General features: G+C 36.1%; 1 protein-coding gene across 3 annotated transcripts; it reads right to left on the bottom strand.

Annotated features, from left to right (window-relative positions):
• Window positions 1-893: 893 nt before the first annotated feature.
• LOC116175582 (6-phosphofructo-2-kinase/fructose-2,6-bisphosphatase) lies at window positions 894-17051 on the bottom strand. 3 transcript variants are annotated; one of them, XM_031493764.1, is made up of 7 exons: window positions 11106-11470; window positions 10927-11052; window positions 6667-7220; window positions 6347-6565; window positions 6060-6294; window positions 3338-3465; window positions 894-1253 (listed from the first exon to the last, which is right to left on the bottom strand). In XM_031493764.1, exons 1-7 carry the CDS (start codon window positions 11155-11157, stop codon window positions 1212-1214), a joined length of 1356 nt encoding a protein of 451 aa, XP_031349624.1. In that variant the 5' UTR covers window positions 11158-11470; the 3' UTR covers window positions 894-1211. The 3 variants fall into 3 exon arrangements, with proteins under 3 accessions (XP_031349624.1, XP_031349625.1, XP_031349622.1); XM_031493765.1 differs by lacking the exons at window positions 894-1253; window positions 11106-11470 and adding exons at window positions 1260-3226; window positions 16951-17051; XM_031493762.1 differs by lacking the exon at window positions 894-1253 and adding an exon at window positions 1260-3226 and having other exon boundaries at window positions 11106-11479.
• Between the last annotated feature and the right edge of the window lie 1972 nt (window positions 17052-19023).

The raw sequence follows: 19023 nt of genomic DNA, 5'->3' as shown, positions 1-19023 counted from the left end.
ATGTGCTGCCACCAGAGGGCTCACGTGTCACAGTTAATCTGAATCGCGAATACAATATTGAAACAAAACTGAAGAAAGGAGATGTGGACTGCTGCGCGTCCATGATTTTCTGCGCACAGAAATTTTGTCTACAAAACAGACCGATGACGGAGTTCACATATTATTTCCAACATTTAAAAACATTAACTGCTTCCCTCAATCAAAGGAAATGGTAACCAGCAAAATGTAGAGGGGTTAGTTGAGCAATTTTTTTTCAAATTTTCGACAAACCCGTAAATTCTGAGTATTTTTTGGAAATTCAGACTTCAATTATAAAGTCGCAAATGTTCGAATTTAAGTATGAAATTACAAGTGTTAAGTACAAATGTCCAAGTGAGACTATGAAATATAAAAAGTAACTTAATTGTGACCTTTCTATGGCTATCTGTATTCTATATAAAGTTTTATACATGAGTAAGTGTTAGGGGCACTTATGTATCAGGAACAAGTTCCAGGAAGCCTATTATTATCCCAGTGATAACCTCCAAGTATTCATTTTATAGACGCTCTAAATAGATACCGCGGATTAAAAATTACCAAAAGATGGTTTGGCAGTACTGTGAATCAAACCAGCCTCTTTCTGATTCTAATCTAATACCCGCTTGTGAACCAACTTTCCCATAATAAAATGTTTACAAAGGTTATAGATAACAATTTCCTACCTTTCTCATTCAGCAAATTGTTTACATAGTTTAATTATTACTCCATTGGTCGGTAATTCTGACTTTTGTGTGTACACTTACCGCATTATTGAAAAATACTCACAAATAAAAAGAATCAAAATATGTTTATTTTGAAAAATTCCATTAGAATGTTACAGCTGTATTTACAAATACATAAATAATTACGTAAAGTTCAATAGTGAACATTAATTTACTTATATTTACATCATATACAACATAATATCTCAAATATAAACTACCCCATAAATAAATGATCCTCCTTTAATAAGTAGGTAGATTTTAAAATGATCTCAAAAAATGTATGAGAACCCACTACAACTAGAAATGTATTTGGTTCCGTTTTAAACGGTGTTCTAAACGTAATATTTTTTCTTGTTACACCCACTTTTATATACTTGGTAATACATCACAAGAACAGGAAGAAAGTAATATATTAGTAAATAGGCACCCTGTATTCAGTCGAATCAAAATTCGTTACGGCATGCATCATCATTTTTTTTTTCTGAATCTTTCCTCGAGTTCACCGGGAACCTTAAATCAAAATAACTAACATGTAAAATTGTGCAAATACAATTCGAACTTATAGTCAAGCATGCTAAATATCTTAATCTAGCCATTATCTGAAATATTAACAAATACATAAAACAGGGCTAAAGTAATATTAATACACGTATTATTAACAGTTAAAAACTAGTAAGAATAGGTACAACAAGCGGTGGTAACCATAAATTAGTGAACGTTAGATACAATTTAAAAATCAGTTTTCAATGAATACTATGTTATTCATACAAAAATAAGAACTGTGTGAAGTAGCAACACAAAATCAAGCTCGATTGCACAAGTTAATTACCATGGTATTGCATTAATACTGTGTACAATCGGCCCTTAGACAAAGAATAACTATTGTATCTGACTAAGAAGTGAAAACCACAACCGAATTACGTTATTCTAGTACACTAATTATTCTTTGCCTTAGACTTACAGAACAAGCTGTTAAGTACTATCTACTACATACTTTTTTAATAATCTGAAAAAATCAGCTGTACTTCGTACTGCGAAGTATTAATTTGAATGCAAGAGAGCACTACTAGAAGTACAGCCAATCACAGCCATGTTACATTTTAAATGGGCTCAAATTTGAAACAGGCTCAGTCCAATTTGCCCAATTTTGATTAGACACGATTAGGAAGCAATTCTTCACATACAGTGCGTTTGCGCAGAATGTAAATAAATTAATGAAAAGATTGAGAAACATAGTCATTTTGTTTTAGATAAAAACTGAAACGTTCTAAATTTGAAATAATAACCGCGTCGACTAAATAAAACATTGGAAACTTTCTACACTGTATAACGATCTAAAGTTTTGAACCCAACATGATTGTAGATTATGAAACTTGGTTGTCTTAAGGACCACTTGTGATCTTTGGAATATACATACTCATAGCAATGGATGAGCTTGTTGCAATTGATCTTTTTTTGATTTGTCCTCAAAATTTGATACTTTTACCGAAGTAATGGGGTATGGATTTCATATGTGTTCATGGGATTCGTACCTTCTTTTTTTCTCACTAGTCTTGAAATTTTGAAAAATCTGAATGTGTTGGTAACAATAAGTACAGACCACTTGTCAAATTTTATTGTACAGTTACGAAACAAAAAGATTAGCTAAGCAGTTACTGAATAAGAGCTGCCCAAAATAAATTATATGAGATTTTATACCATGAAACTGCAAATATAAAGAAGGTACATTTAAAAATAGAGTAATTACCACCCTCTGAATTAGTAGAATTCCAAAGCTTTGATCAAAAAATTTTTACCCTGTGTTTCCTATGCGAGATTGTAAAATTAAATAATTTGATCGTCAGTCAAAACAGCACACAAGAGATTTTTAAGATCACATTTGCTGCAACTTTAGAAATAATAATTTTAAAGAACTCAGTTCGTGTCTCTGTACGCTTACTTATATTTAATATAAGATTTATAAAAGTGTTGAACACAGACAATACTTACGGAATTTCCATCATTAATTAACTATAGGTACATTAAGCTTTTGTACTTTCAACTGAATTCTTAAATCTTACATAACACCAACAAAATTCAGAATTATGAAGAAAAATGAGAAAGTGCATTAAGAACTATGCACGTTCTCATTAAAGAATAACATCTTGGAATTAAGAATCTCTAGTATATTACAAATAAAATATTACTAAAGACATATCACAGATCAAAAACAAATACCATCCCAATTTGCTGCTTAATACAAACAAAAACTGTTTAATGCTCACAGCAAATTTGAGTAATATGTATTGCTAAAAATTATAATGATATTGCCATAAGTGATAAATTTGTGCTTGACGACTGGTCCCTACCACTTGAGCATAGACTATATTTGAGGTATTACTAAATTAGTGCAGCAAAAACGATTAAGACATTGTTATTAAGTTAACATTAGTAATTTAGTCAGTAGTAACGTCAGAGATCACATCGCATACTTTCCCGGGTTCCTGAAACAGTAATTAGCGTGCAAAAGGAAGTACAAAAATGGCAATATGACAGATAATGGCGGTTAGTTCAAACTAATGCCTTAAGTATAGTTAATAGTCAATCATATTTACCTTAGGTTTGGGACGGTGCGTATCGACGGCCTCGATGTTCAGCTTGATCTTTTCCATTCTACAACCGTAGGCGACTGGCGTCAGTTTTATGATGGTGTGCAGCGGAACTTTCAAATAGGGCAGCTCATCTGGAATAAGACACAGGAATGTCAATTTTGTTAACAGAAATCAATGGGACATGTTTCCAAGATTTACTATAGTCTCCTGGAACTGGAATGTTAGAAGTGCAAAATTTTAGTCTTGTTTAAAAACTTAATGGTTTTTTTAGAAAGACTTAGTCAAGCCTCAGATGGTTTCGTCCTTGATTAGAATAATGTAGACTCAAATCGACGCCCAAGATTAATTATTTAATTTGATAAGACATTTAAATGGTATGAAATTTGCAGTTGTGTTCTTTTGTTAAATTTTATTACCTATCTTTTAAGATTTTGTATGAAGTTGGATTTGTGCAATAAATATGGCTTTAGATAATAATTGATACGAACGCGTTCGCCAATGTCAAATTTCGTTTTCATTTCCCTAGCTCAAACTTCTATGGGCACTTTTTTCAGAGGATCTCAATTGGTTATCAGAATTTTCATAGCATGCTAGATGTAGAAGCTACAGGCTATTACTTCCTTATTTCTTATAGACGCCATATTGGATTTTTACGAAGTGAGATAGAGAAGACAAAAGACGAAAAACAACGACGGATCACAGTTTATACCTACATAAATTTACAAGAAAAATTTTAAAATCAAAAGTTTTACATTCATTTGTCAACAAAACATCCAAAGGGAACTAGATCTTGTTGAATCAACATCGCTATGGCGATGCAATTAGAGCTGTTGTCTTGCGATGCAGGAGTTTACGCTAGAGGCAAATTGAGACATGCACGTGGGATACGACACAGCACAGCGCGTGTTTTTGTAACCTATAGGATTCAATCAGACAACGCACATTGATGACGCGAGGTGGCGTGACCTGACAGTTCCATCGAACGTGCGGCACAGTGGTCGAGGACGAGACTCAGTTTTGTATGTCAAACGTTCCACCTGTTTCTACATTCTTCATTATAATTCTTCTATTTTTTTAACGAAAAATTATATTTTCCAATATGACGTTTGTGAGTAGTTAACTTAAAAATGCGTGTCAATATACGGATCCCCGCGCAGCACGTGTAGCGCGTACGGCTCGTCTCGAGTGTCATGTCACCTCACACGTGCTACACGTGACTCAATTTGCGCCTAGCCTAAAGCGGTTTATCTTTAGCGACGGCGACTTTTGCATTTCGTTCAAATTGCATTTTGTATTGCATCGAGAGAAGCCGTATCATTTTGAATCCGATTTTAAGGTCGCGTTGCGCGTTCAGTGCTAGATTTTAACGCAAGGAGTAATATGAATCTACCAATAGTATTGACAGCCGAGCACTTTCAAGTTCTTTTAAGGCTAATTGGTAGGTTGTACAACGCAACCTGTTGAAAATGAACACAAGACATGGTTTATATATGGATATTGGTTACGCAGGGAGAAGATACCTAGGACAGATTTGAGTTTTGACCCCATTACCGGTATTTTTACAGAAGATACGTGATGACGAACTGTTACTGCTGTAAAAGAAGAACCTTTCGATCGAACAAGAACAGCCTCGGGTAGTAGTCGCAAAATTGTGTGCTACGGATGTGGTGCACCAAGCGTAATCCGGTGCAAATGCCCAAAATGACAACCCAGATCATCAGGCACAGCCGAACGGAATTCCCTCCAGTTTTTTTCTACTGATCGTACTGTTGGTGTGGCTGCCGCCGCACATTTTAACCAAATGGAGTAGGATTTTAGACACGACGAAGGTGAGGACCTTACCCTTGATCAGAATGAAAAGGTCAACGAACACTTGTTACTATGTGAAGTCTTCAGGATGCAGGAGCGAGAGCCCCAACCGAATTCGCGGAGCACCACATCGAGACTGCCACCAAAGAACCGATTGCTGTTCTATAGTAGATTTTCGTCGTTAAATCAGGATACCGCGAAAGTGATCGCGAGAAAACCTGTTTTGTAATGCCATTTGAAACTTACTGTTTTACTAGGATGCCGTTTGGGTAGAAAAATGCGCCCGCGACGTTCGTACGACTGATTGACCTGCCGGGTTGGGCGATTGTGGCGTCTACGGTATCTAGACGATAATTTAGTGGTATTAGAGACTTTCGAGCCTGGATGATCTACGCGCGGTGTTACGATATTGGACTTGTTTTGGTGTGTGATTTTATTTTTTGACGATGACAGTGGTGCTTGTATAATTTTACTTTTGTATTTCGTTTCAAATAAAGAATGCTTAACAGTCTTCTGTAACGGAACAAAACTGAAATCCCCGAAATATGCACTTCCAACTACTGAAATAGCCGAAATATAAACAAGCGCTGACTAACCGCAAATAACATTTGGTTAATCACAATTAGTCGATTCATCGCGATTAGCCGGTTAACATGAATTAGTCGATCAATCGCTGATATGGATAACCGTCGATAATAGTAACTATCAATTAATAACTATTGCAGTGTGAAATCAACATTTGACACACAAAACAGTATTTATTTTGAGACCTTGCACCTAATGTTTGATAAAAATTACCTGATTAACCAGATGTCTGTGATTAACTGATCATTTGTGATTTTCAACATACCAAATTAATCAGACATTGATTATCCTTAGCCAGCACTAACACTGAATATCAAAATATATGACTTACCTGCCGATTTATCTAAAAAGTATGCAAGAAGACATCTTAAGACAGCCTGATGCGAAACGACTAGCACATTTTCTTGTCTTTCCAACTCCATTATCACAGGTTCAAGCCTGGCTACCAAGTCTTCGTAGCTTTCTCCTCTCGGATAACGGTAAGCAAACTTATTGCAATCCCTAGCTGCAAAATCGTCGGGGTATTGATCTTTGATTTCTTCGTACGTCATTTCCTCGCAGATGCCCTACCCAATAAGTACAGTTACAAGATAAAGAATAAGTTATGTTTTAACTTACGGCATCGATTTCGTTTAACGCCTTCCACCGTTCTTGTGGCGCTTGAACATCGCTAACAGTCTGAATTGTTCGTTTCAACCATGACGTCCACACTCGCAACCCCTCAATTTGTTGTTCTTTAATAAACTTGGAAAGCGCAGTTGAGTATTGTTTGCCCCTGGCACTTAAGTTTGAATCCCCACCTATCCTGCCCTCAAGATTCTGTTCACTTTCTCCATGCTAAAAATTTGCTGTTAAGAGGCTTGTTTAGGGACAAAATTGATATCAGAAATGAAATGCGATGTTTCTGATATCCTACTGGAGGTTTAGATGAAACTTACTCTGGTCAGATAAATTGTCCTAGGCGTGATATGAATGTTCATTAGGTAATATACAATTCGAGATTGAATGTGTCCCTCATGTTTATGAACGAGCACCTTTTCTCCCGTATTGTATATTTTCATAAACGACAAGTCCCCCTCATAAATTTCGTCCATGGGTTCGTACTTCTCCTGGTAATGCTCGATACGTTTCAAAAAGTCGATAAGTACCGCGTCCTTATTCATGTTCGCATAATCCGGACTACTTATTTTTACTTCTTTGATATTCTGCTCGATAATTCTGGGATCGTCGCAAAATGACTCGACGAAAAAAAGCTTATATCCCATACGGTCAACGACGGTTTCCTGTATCATCCGTCTTCTCTCCAACGTCGAGTTGGTGGCATCAAATACGGCCACCTCGCCGCCGTTTTCGAGCCACTGACAGACGTCTTCGAGCGCCTCCACCGCGCACCTATTACGAATTGCCATCGCTTCGGCATTGTCTTGACGGAAGAATTCGTGACTTTGGTAGGCTGTAGTTGCGTGACGACGGTATTCTCCCAAGTTGAATACTAAAAATAAAAATGAAGATTCAAGTTAAGAATCATCTGGATCATACTAAGAGCGCCTGACAATTTGTTAAACTATAATTATACGGTGACGTAAATGAGGTGCGAATTTGAGTTAATGGAATGCAAAGCAGTGAAGGCAATATTCTATTGCGGGTGAGCAATCTTGAAGTAGGATTTTACAAAAATGTTTACATCACAGGGGGAAAGGTTACAATCCCTGGGGGAGATTATGTTGTTTGATCTGTGACAATTAAGAGCCTGTTCAGGAATTAAAATACGATTTCAAGATATGTTAAAACGTTGAAGGAAAATTACAGGGCGTGGCGTCAAGGTGCCTACCTTGAATAAGTTTGAATTTCTCATGGGAATTGCGCTGCCGGCGTCTTGTATAACAAGTAGCATTGAGGTAACGATGAATGAAAGAAACATGTCCATCATCGACAAAAGTAATGATAATCAGAAGCTTACGGCCACTTAGGCAAGCAAACAACCACACACTCTCTAAAATGGCAACGTTTAGGTATATATTCTCCGGCGAGGATCCGTGTGGCATACGAGTGTATGCGCACATCGTGCATAGGCCTAAGACCATTTTTCTCTAATTCATGAAATATTAATGTGTTCTTGACACTGGAATAATTTGAAACCTTCTATATGCATTTTTCATTAAATTGTTCTCAACGGCAGGAAAGAAGGAAAAAAAACCGCCTCACCTGCGATTTTGAGTATGGTCTTTGGAAGAGGTATACAAAAACGAATTGGACGATTTTTTGCCACTTACGTAAAAGGTTGGTAATAACGATTCGTTACAAATACCGAACAACAACGAATCGCCGCCGTATCAACGGGAGTTATGCGGATTTTATGGTCGGAAACCTCTGAAAGAGGTCGTGCATGAGCATGTCGAATGCAAGCTTATCGCATTTTTTACTACCCGCATGTTAGTAAGCGAGGTATTGCAGTGTGGTAAAAAATGACCCCCTCCCCACTTTTTTTACGCAAATACACGTATTGAAGCACCAGGAATGCGAATCAAACAAAATCTCCAAGATGTCGGTCTGTTTGTCGGTCCGTCTAAACTCTTATTTCCGGTCTAAAAGGCTGAATTCATTGGAACCAAATGTGGTACGCATATTCCTAAGACATAAAAGGACAGAATCGCGCATGCGCAGCTATGCGGGAGGTATCTATGCTAGCCACAGCAAATTTTTTTAAAAGCTGTATTAAGTACGTTTCTCTGGAAGTTTATGGACTGGAATCATTTTCTTATTAGCGGTGTCCCACGCCTCGGATAACTTGAAATCTTGCATCTATAATCTTGGAAATTTTGGACGGAGTTAAAGTAGTTTACACTACATTAGAAGGGCATTTAAAATACTGTGGGGGGGGGGGCTGTACTACAAGCATCTGTAGCATGGAGACTGCAACACGTTCCACAAAATTTCAGTTTTAAACCGTCACTTATAACATCAGTTTGGTTAAATGGGGAAAAAAAAAACTTGATGCTGAAATGCGCTGTTTGTGAATCGTTTATGACTCAGTTTATGATCTCTGTTATAACTTGTTACATTTTTTTCCCCGAGACCCATAAAATGTATCAAGAATAAAGAATTACTGGCGATAATATGATGCGCATTGTACATTTCTCAAGAATGTAAATTTTGTATCGGTTTAGTCTCAGTCTTAACATCGTCATCGATATTGAAGTGATAAATAATGCAACTTGGTTCGTGTTATAAATGGAAGTAAGTGTAATAATTGAAGTAAATTGAGTTTATCGTTAATAGCATGACAGTATTAAAAGGGGACACAGTCCTAGCTAGGACTAGGTAGCTATTGCGGCCCCTATTTTTTGAACATGCTAAAATTTCATCAAATGTCGATGTCTTAGACAATTTTAATAAACTTTTAAATAATAAAATTGTTCGTCTGTATGTACGTACGTGCGTTGGCAAAACCTGAGAAAAATTTAAAAAACACAATATTTTTTGTTTGCAAAATGGCTACTATGATTTCGTTAACATTTTGCATTAAGCATGAAGGATGTAAGCCCGTTAGAACCGTTTTTTTGTACCTATCTGAGTTTTTAGCGCCGTGACGTCATACAACTTTTTTTTCAAATAACGCAACATTTTCAGTAAACTATTAGAAAGACTTTCTGTTTCTGTGTAGAATCTACAAAAATTATGCTAGTATTTTTTTTGGCAAAACGGTTATTAGGATTTCGGTAAAATTTTTGGCAGTGTATATTTTACATAAAGTATGTAAAACTGTCAAAAACTTTTTTAAATATAAGTTTTTAACGACGTGACGTCATACTACTGTTTTTTCAAAAAGTAATCCATCTTTTTTTTGTTAATGAGCGAAGTTTTCATATCATTTCAAACACGACTACTACCGGAAGCAACGTTGCTTGACTGTAGATAATAAATGAAGTATGAGTAATAAACACAAAAAAGTTAAAAAAGTCGCAATAACGTGAGGCCCGACCATCAGAGTATCATTCCGTAATCTTATATTTGAATGTCACAGTGTGTCCCATTTATCTTAAAACAGTCAATTATTGCAGGAACTTGCGGAATCTCAAAAAAGATTTAGGTATATAAAATACTCTTGGTATGGAGGGGCTCATTTTCACTTAACTATCCAACTAATTTTTTTGAAATAGAAAGCTATACTTTTTATTGAATATTTTTGTTATACAATGGAAAATATCGTAGGAAACGTTTTTTCCCTACACTTACCGTTTTTTGGACACTTTTCTAAAAGCGCGAATTCTTAAACGCCAACCTGCGTAGCTCAGATGAGTTTTACGTTAGCTCTAGCTCTGGCTACAAGGGTCCTGGGTTCGAATCCCAGGTAAGGCATGGCTGTTTGTGATTGTATAGTGGGTTGAGTGGGGAGAATAGCTAATTAGCTAACACTCCGCCCACTATAAAATAAAGGCAATAAAAAAAAAATCGATATCGAAATGATAAATAATGAGATTCGCGCTTGTATTATAAATGTGAGTGATAATGATAAATAATAATTATCTGATTCATCCTATTACAGGACATTTATTAAAGCTACGTTATTAAAAGAAAGCTGATAAGGATAGCTTTTATAGGTATAATTTAAAGAAAAATGTGGAAATCCGCACCCCAAAAAGTTGTAAATGATAAGAGCTTGATATGGTTAAAAATTAAGATTGTGTTATAATCTTCTTTGGTGGTATTATTAATTGAAAATTAATTTTCAGATCTTCGTGGATTAGGGGTTTGTAGCCCTCCTGCATTTATACTGTACGACAGACTTCGACCTAAAAATTGAATTTGATGTCACAACCTTGAAATACATTTCTAATTTTAAACTTTTTTATTACTACAGAGACAGCTGTAAATGTCGCCTATACATATGTACAGAAATTTTAATCGATTTCCAGTTTTTCTTGTACATTAAAAATCCCGTCGAGCAAATCGGAAAACCTAAGCAATGTAGGTACAATGTTAAAACACTTGACAACTATTTATAATGGTCATATTCATTATAGGTATTTATTTAAAAGTTTATGCGAATCAAATACGTAAATCATCATTTAAAATACACTCATTTTCACTCACATGTAAATTAAAGGAGCGGATGATTTTAATTAGTGCAAAGTTAATGATAAGGACAATAAAGAAAACTCAAAGGGCACACTCTATTTAAAAACTATCTTACCTACCTCTTGTGTTGATGCCAATCCAATTGAGATAGCGCGATAACTTTTTGGAAATGTACGTTTTACCCCTCGCTGGCAATCCGACCATGGCAATGACATGCGGACTGTTGACATAATTCGCCCTTTCACCTGAAACAAAACGATACCTAATTAATTCTTTTTCGTTTAACTCGAATATTTACCAATTCGGATCGATACGCAACGTTGAAATTGCGACCTGCGCCGTTTTAACATTTTCGGGGCGAATTTTTAACTTATTCCTTTTTTAGTGAATACATTTTCTACATAATTTGTGCTCGCGACAAGGATGAATGGGGCCTTCGAACGCGTGCACCTACGTACTACACGAAAGTTACCTAACGCTAACCAACGCGACTAACAATGAAAACTAAAAATAAATTTTTAACAGCGGCGTTCGGAATCGGTTAGTTTATGTGCCACAACTACGTTAGTCACATGGAACTTGTAATTAAAACAAATTTTTAGCGTTTCTTCATTATCTTATCTTAATTGTCGAATTGTGGTTGCGCCATAAGGTACAACAGGAATTTTTCGAAGGTGTCGCGAACGGTAAAGTGAGGCTCTTGCGACACAGCTCAATAATTTTACGCAATGTACTTATTTGCTTAAAGAATTTCTAATTAGCACACTTGCAAATTACGTTACGCTCTTTTTATTTTTTTGAAATGCGCGTAGAAACTATTTGCAGGCAACCCGCACACCGCTGCACTTAATATGGTTGCTTGTCGCATATAGGGATATTTCAGTGCGAACTTTTGCCACCTCCATTTTAAAAATGAAAACTTGATGCTGACATTTTCAAAATAATAGACGAGATCGTTGATAATCCCAAAGGATATAGCAGACGACGGACTTTTATCTACGTCGTTGACACGCAAATGAATCTTTATCGTCAGCGTCTGGTGGAATTTTCCTAAAAGATTTCCAGGCAGCCCCAACAAAGTAACTTAAGACAATCCGAAAAGGGTGGAGGTGGAAATCAAAAGGCGATCAATTTATTAGGATTTGCAAAAATAAAAATCTCGACACACTGCTTCGAAAGGAATAAAGTAGCATTTGAATTTATACTAAATTCAATGAAAGTAACTGGACCACATAATGAGTAGTACTCTATATTCTGGAACTGGGCTACGAAAAGTCATTGCCTCAAGTTCTACATACGCACATATTCAGGCTTGGACTGAGCCAAATTGCCCTATCTACCATTTATTTATTTTTTGAGAAAAAACAAAAAGCCATTCTTTATCAAAAGTCCTGCTTGTTCCAAAACTCTAAATACACCTCGAAATGCAGCATTTTGTTTTCCTTTAAAATGCAGAGTTTTCAAGTACATTGAAATAAACCTCTATTGACAGATAAAATCAAGTAATCACAATCCAATAGCACGTAACGAGATCAATTATCTGCTTAAAGGTGAGTTGACACGATGCAAGTACGCTGACGCCCATGATACCTACTACAGTCCTGTAGTATCTCTATTTATGGCTTGACGCCAGTAAAGTGAATGTAAACCGAGTTGTACTGCCCGCGCATTCAGGTCAGTTTACTGGCGCCAGCGTACTTCATGTAAACGCGCCTTTAAGCTTAACATTCTATGCACAGATATAGTCGGGGACACATTTCAAAAAAAGGCATCCCTATGAATTCAAGAAGTAAATCGGGTAACAATTGAGCAAACGGCTGATATCCCCTATTTCGATCCCGCTGAATCCGAATCTGCCATTTGCCAAACCGTATTTTGCACCGGAAGCCGTGTATTCAAGATGGCGTCTGAAACCGAATACGCATGGTTTTTTCGCCTCTGTGGACCAATTAACGCACTTTAAACGTCGGGATGAGCGTTTTCGATGATGAGGAGGTCGGCCAAACACTTAAAATAGAATAGAACAGTTTAATGAAGCAAAAATGTTGAAAATACTTTATTTATAAATTTTAGTAGAAATTATGAAAATTTTGAAGAAGAAATGACATAGCGTATTGAAATACTTCTCAAGTCACACCACCACGACAATTCATAAAATAGACTCTCCCCCCTCCCCCAGCGCCTGTCTCCCAAGGCTCACACCCCTCGCCTGGGTGGCTTTTGAGCACGACAAATCCTCCTCTGGAACGCCTAAAGGAGATCGCCTCTTTAATACCACATCAACACAGGCGTGCCATGCAACTCTACCACTTCAATTTAATCATGTCAGTTTGGCATCATTACTGTGAAGAACAAGGATAGCGTTATCGAAGAATGACGCACATTAATAAGAGAGGCATTATTTAGTCCATAAGACCCCATGATACTACAACTTAACAAAGACCCCATACAGCATACTGCATCTGGAGGTTTTTTGCGATGCCTGTCCGTTAGCACAATGGCCCGTATGAATAAAAGTAAGCAAATGCTTATACTTGCAAAATTCAAAGTAAATACTCGTAACTGCCCCTTCATACTGGTCTGTTTAGCATGGTTTAGCAGCGCTGCACTGCGTCCTGCCCTTCTGCTTAGAAGCGCTGCTAAGTCGCCCAGTGCGAAGGAGCACTTACGAGTATTTACTTTGAATTTTGCAAGTATAAGCATTTGCTTACTTTTATTCATACGGGCCTATAATCTCGAAAACGAATGAACCGATTACGATGAAATTTTGCAGGTGGATTCTTTATCAAATTTGTAGATCGGAGTTCGTAATTTGGCAATGTAGGCCAAAAGATAAAGAAGGGTCGATAAAGTTAAACAAATGATGCGTATAAATAACGATTTTGGCAACTTTTGATCTTTTTTAGGGAATAGATAAAATAAATAAATTTACATATTTGCAAACTCATTAATATTGTAACGGACAAAACTTTGGCAATGACTCTACAAATTTGAAATGTAAAAACATTGGAAATATTCAACCATATTCTGCTTTAAACATGAGTTCACATTTGATTTTAAAAATAACTTGGTGCCTGTTTGCAAACCTAATTAATTTTTTTATCGTTACATAATAATTAACATACATCAAAATATTTACACTACGAGCTCTTATAGATAAATAAATAAATCAGTTAGATAGAAAGTAAAAATTAGAAAAAGGCCATACGTGCATATTGTGAAATAGGCAACACATCATACATGTACATAAATTTAGTTGCAAAGGATGAATCGATCTATGCCCGCCTTCCTACTTTTAGCACCGGATTAGCGATAAGCAGTGAATGATACCGAAATTAACTACGAAGAAGCATTATCAGGATGACGTAATGAACTGTAGATAGATACAAAGTAAAAATTCCACGTACCAGTCTGTTCTTCAAAAGTCATTGCAAAGCGATATAAATCAATTGGTGTCACTTGAAAAAAACAAAGCAGTAATGATAATGAAATTTATCTTGCAAATGATTCGCCACCACGTGACTAAATAGTCGGTTGCCGTTGGCTGCGCTTAATTTGGTAGTAAAATTACAGATTATCAAGCGAGGTTGCTTAATTATTTTTTTTCTAGTACATTTAATCACTATTTAATTATCCGACCTAACGAGGGAATGATTTTCGAAAATACAGTTTTTTTTAGTATTTTTTGTAAATATCAAAATGGCGCCGATTTAGGAAATTTGTCCGATAGGTATTCTCGCACCATCAGAAAAAAATAAAAACGGGCTTTTCTATCATATCTTCGGAAGCTATCGGAATTTTCCGGTTTCCTTAAACTTAAAGAATGATAATAAAATTACTCTTTAATTGCGCATCTTTTCTCTAATGTGATCAGCGTCATTATCTTCTATGGTTTCAGAGATCTCCATGATGGACATGCTTATCTTGGAGAGGGAAAAAATCGTTTTGTTTTGAGAATAAAAATTCGAACATGTAACCTCCATATTGAATTTTAGTTTGATATTATTTTTTTAGCTTATCCTACCGTAAGTAATTTGATATAGGTGACCATACCATACCACTCACCCTGTACCAAAGAAAAAATGTTTAAGCTGAAGCGGGGCCAATGAACAACCTACATGTCCAACTCTTCAGAAATGTATTCCCATTCATATCCCATATAGCAATTGACTGAGCTCATTGTTAAACAACATGTGTATTATTATTATTATATAGGACATTATAGAATATTAAGAGCAACATTTAGATAGATTCTACATCTACAAATATGAAAAAAAAATACAGATCACGAGTGCTTCCGTTTTCATGATACGGGGTGTTTTAATTTCTGCCGTCTTTAATAGTTTATCTTAATTATTCTACTGATTAATAAATTAATTTTTATCCCGGAAACTGTGAGGAAGTCCAAGGCCAGAGGCACTTCTTAACCAAAATTGAAAATATATCCAGTACTAAGACGCTAATTTTTGCAAAAACCAGTAGCGTACGCATTTCCCTTACGAAACACCACTTATGTAAGTACTAACCAATGTTGTACAGGGTGTCTCATTTTCAGCACTTTGATAGGGAACGCCGTAATTGTTAGTGGGCAAACTTAAAATGGTAAAATCAATATTGGAAAATATTCATCGACTTGTGATACGGGGGAAAATTAAACAATTGTCATCCTTAGAATGACCTTATATGTTCTTAGTTAAAAGGGAAAGTTATAGAAAAATGTTTCTTTATATTAATTGTCGCTTTCAAAAAAGTATAGTAGGCCATGTAAAAAGTCGGACCTAACCTCATTTTTTTAAATAGAGCACCCTGCACATTTTAATAACAAAAGATTCTCTTTTCAAAAATTAACATTGAAAAAATTCAATATTGGTTCAAAGATTTTTAAAAATTCAAAAATCTGTTTGAAATTTTTAAAATCTTTTTTAAATTTTTTGAATCACCTGAATCTTTTTGAATATCATCCCACCTTTAAATTTTTGAAATGAGAATTTAATATACATACTATTATTTTCGATTAAAACATACATGGTTGTCAGTTTAAAGAAATGAGGTTAAGTCCGATAACTTTTTTACCTAACCCCGTACACTTATTTTGAACTGCAAATTGTTCAACATTCTTTATAAAGAAACTTTTGTATAAAACAATTTTCTGTATCTCTTTGAACAAAGAAAATATATAGTAATTCTGTGACAATATTTTCATATGTCGATTTTACCATTTTATCACTACTTTTTTGATAGTTCTAACAATTACGGATATATCCTATAAAAGTATCGAAAATAAAACACCCTGTAAATGTTAATGCGACCAAAATACGATATTTATAAAACGTAAATTTTAGAATATTACGCTTCTTTTCATAAAAACACAAACTTAAAATAACAAATTATTGTTTAGGATTAGTTATCTAAATGTGGCATGGTACATCAAACGACGAGGTACGGTTTGATTAGTCAGTGTATGATGTGTTGCCTACTTTTTAGGGTTGATGTTTGTATTAAAATTCGAGTCAAAATTGCGTGTGAACGTTGCAAAAATAGTTACGCACATTTTCAATTTTCAAGTATCCACCCCCTAAATTTAAATGTATTACGAATGAAGTTGGTGTACATTTGGCTGCCTACCTTCCCATCTTGGTTTGCATTCAAAGGAAGCAAATATTCAGTTTTCCGCGTATATCGTTTGTCTCAAAACGGCATAGGTACAAGAAAACTAGTTTTTGATACCTCTTAAGGTGAAATCGCAAAAACCGCAGGAGGATCATTTAGGGAGTCTATAAAAATTGTAATAAAGTAAAGAGAGGTCAAAAAACTACCATGAGTAAGTGTGCATCTCACGATGTCGTGCAAATCACGACACAATGAGGCAAACGTATTAAGCACATGTCACTCGACGCGCTCAGAAGATAAAGATAACACTAATCTCTATTTTTAAATATAATCTACCTAATTTAGAAATACCGAAATTTCGCAATCCGGAAATTCTTATCGGCGCGGGCGCCTTTTAGCAAGTTGAATGGACTGGTAAAAGAACCATGCACCATGCATTAGAAGATAACAAGAAGAACTAGTTTAGTAAAGAGAGTGATGCCTATAACGAGAAGATGGGCGAAAACGCGTGTTAATAGTAAAAACGCAATTACCTTTGGTGTCCTGTTCCGGCGGAAAATCTAAAAGCTTCATTGTACAATAATAGCACACCCACTTGTGGTGGTAATCCGCAAACAACTAATATTCGATTTGTAATCTAAAACTCATTTTGAAACCGAGACCTATATAGCAATAGCTTGCTGGTGTTGCCAAATTCTCCTGTTACCACTTCGATTGCAATGGAAAAAGGATTTTTAACACTTTCGTATTGTGTGCCGGTCGGCCAGTGGCACGATTCCAAAATTTTAAAAAAAGCGAAAGGTATTTTTACTATGTCAGTCATTTGATGGGTGTGAGCGAAAACGGTGCAAAAATAGATGACGAGATTCGCGCTTATTTACGATTCAAGGCAAACAGAGACACGGTCAAGGTTTTGTGTCATTCATCCTCTAGTGGACTTCAAAGCGGCTTATTCGTGCTCAAACGCAATAGGCATGCGAAAAGGCAACTGGCAAATTATCACTTCAGAATATCTTGGTTCTGTAAAGCCGGCTACTCACTACGCGGTACTTGTCAAGTGACTTGACTCTGCATTTACATTAGGAAGTTACATTTCACGTGGTTGAGGGTTCCCTCAAGATCAAAATTGAGACAGATACAGAATAATATTTGACTGGTCTCCATTGCCACTGATAATTTGAAATTGTTGTACAAGATTACTTATAATAATGGCTCTACTTTGCCACAAAATCTGTTCATGTATACAGGGTGTCTTAAATTGAGTAGGATAACATGGCTATCTTTGTGTTATTATTATACTTACAGATTCGGCCAAATTGGCAAAGTTGTGTAGTTTTGGATGCTAATGGATATTCCGATGCCATATTTTGAAAAAATAAATCGTTTCCCTGATAATTGGAAAAAAGTGAAAATCGCCATTTTCAAAAAGTTCAGATATTTTAGTACAAAGAGAGTTATCGAAAAAAGCATTCATATCCCGCTGTACAAATATATCCCTCGTCCGTCCCGCTCCCGCATTCCCGCCTTGGTTTGAGTGGACCTTAAAATCTTATCTTAATCTATATCTTATCTTAATTTCACGCGCTTTCTTGAACATTTTCATATAGTACAGTAAAATTAGACCAACTTTGCTCCAAACCCAGACATTTACAATTACTAAGCGCCAAACGGGACCTTTTGGAATATGTTCAGACCTCGGTTCAGACCCCTTCCACGACTTCCCAGAGCTGGGAGATCCTGTAAACAGTGGAATTTCACGAAAATGTCTGGAGCGGGCCGATAATCGTTCCTCCTCGGAAATTAAAGTACTCGGTCCCAAAGAGGCCTCCCACTTCAATCTTTCCTCGTCTTGTCTCAGATTTTGCATGTACATGCCTCTAGTGATGCCATGTTAAACTTTTACCAATCCTTGACTCCTTATCGTGATCGATTATAATTACTTATATCTCAAGAGCGGATTGTCGCGAAAGGTACTCCAAAAGGCGATTACGACGTCTGGGAGGAATATATTCATTGGTGATGGCATAACTTTAAGAGCAAATATCCCGAAAACGGTTAGTCGGAGGAGAGTACTCACAAGGGCAAAATAAACCATCTGAACGAGACGAGCAGCTATCAGGCTGCGTCCTTTTCTTACACACAGAACAATACACATGTTTCTGTCTCGCGCGCAACTTAGAATTGCGACAACCTCGGCGACAACCGTACTGTTCCGTATGATAGAAGCAGACAGAAATATTAATTACAGTAATTGCATTAAGGGTAAGTACTCTTGACTAAATTTTTTTACCCAAAATTGTCCTGAAACCTTCATTTTCATGCCTACTTTCTGTCAGGAAATTTGAGTTAGGTACCGTGACAGAGGCAGAGTTTCCTGCCGCTTATCACTTTACTGTCCGCACCTGTCACTTTATCGGCCGCATCGTTACTTTACCGGCCACGTCTGTGACCTTTGCTAAATGTCTATATTGACTCCTGTCACCACTGACAGATTGCCATTAATCAAAAGTTTTAAATACAAATTGAAATTTTATATTAAAATACGACTTCAGGTAAAATTTAGTAGGTACAAAACTCTGCCCCAAAATGGCCTCGTACTTCAATAT

This window comes from Photinus pyralis, unplaced genomic scaffold (genome assembly GCF_008802855.1).
Source record: "Photinus pyralis isolate 1611_PpyrPB1 unplaced genomic scaffold, Ppyr1.3 Ppyr1.4_LG7, whole genome shotgun sequence".
NCBI lineage: Eukaryota > Metazoa > Arthropoda > Insecta > Coleoptera > Lampyridae > Photinus > Photinus pyralis.
The sequence above is the reverse complement of the archived record's forward strand: the minus strand, read 5'-3'. Positions and strand labels throughout refer to the sequence as shown.

Excerpts from the sequence above, each read along its gene's own strand:
- LOC116175582 (XM_031493762.1), bottom strand. The coding sequence starts at position 11,157 with ATGTTAAAACGGCGCAGGTCGCAATTTCAACGTTGCGTATCGATCCGA. Across the intron at positions 6,295-6,346 it reads CGTTAAACGAAATCGATGCC|GGCATCTGCGAGGAAATGAC; the intron begins GTAAGTTAAAAC and ends CTTATTGGGTAG. Across the intron at positions 3,466-6,059 it reads CTTTTTAGATAAATCGGCAG|ATGAGCTGCCCTATTTGAAA; the intron begins GTAAGTCATATA and ends GTCTTATTCCAG.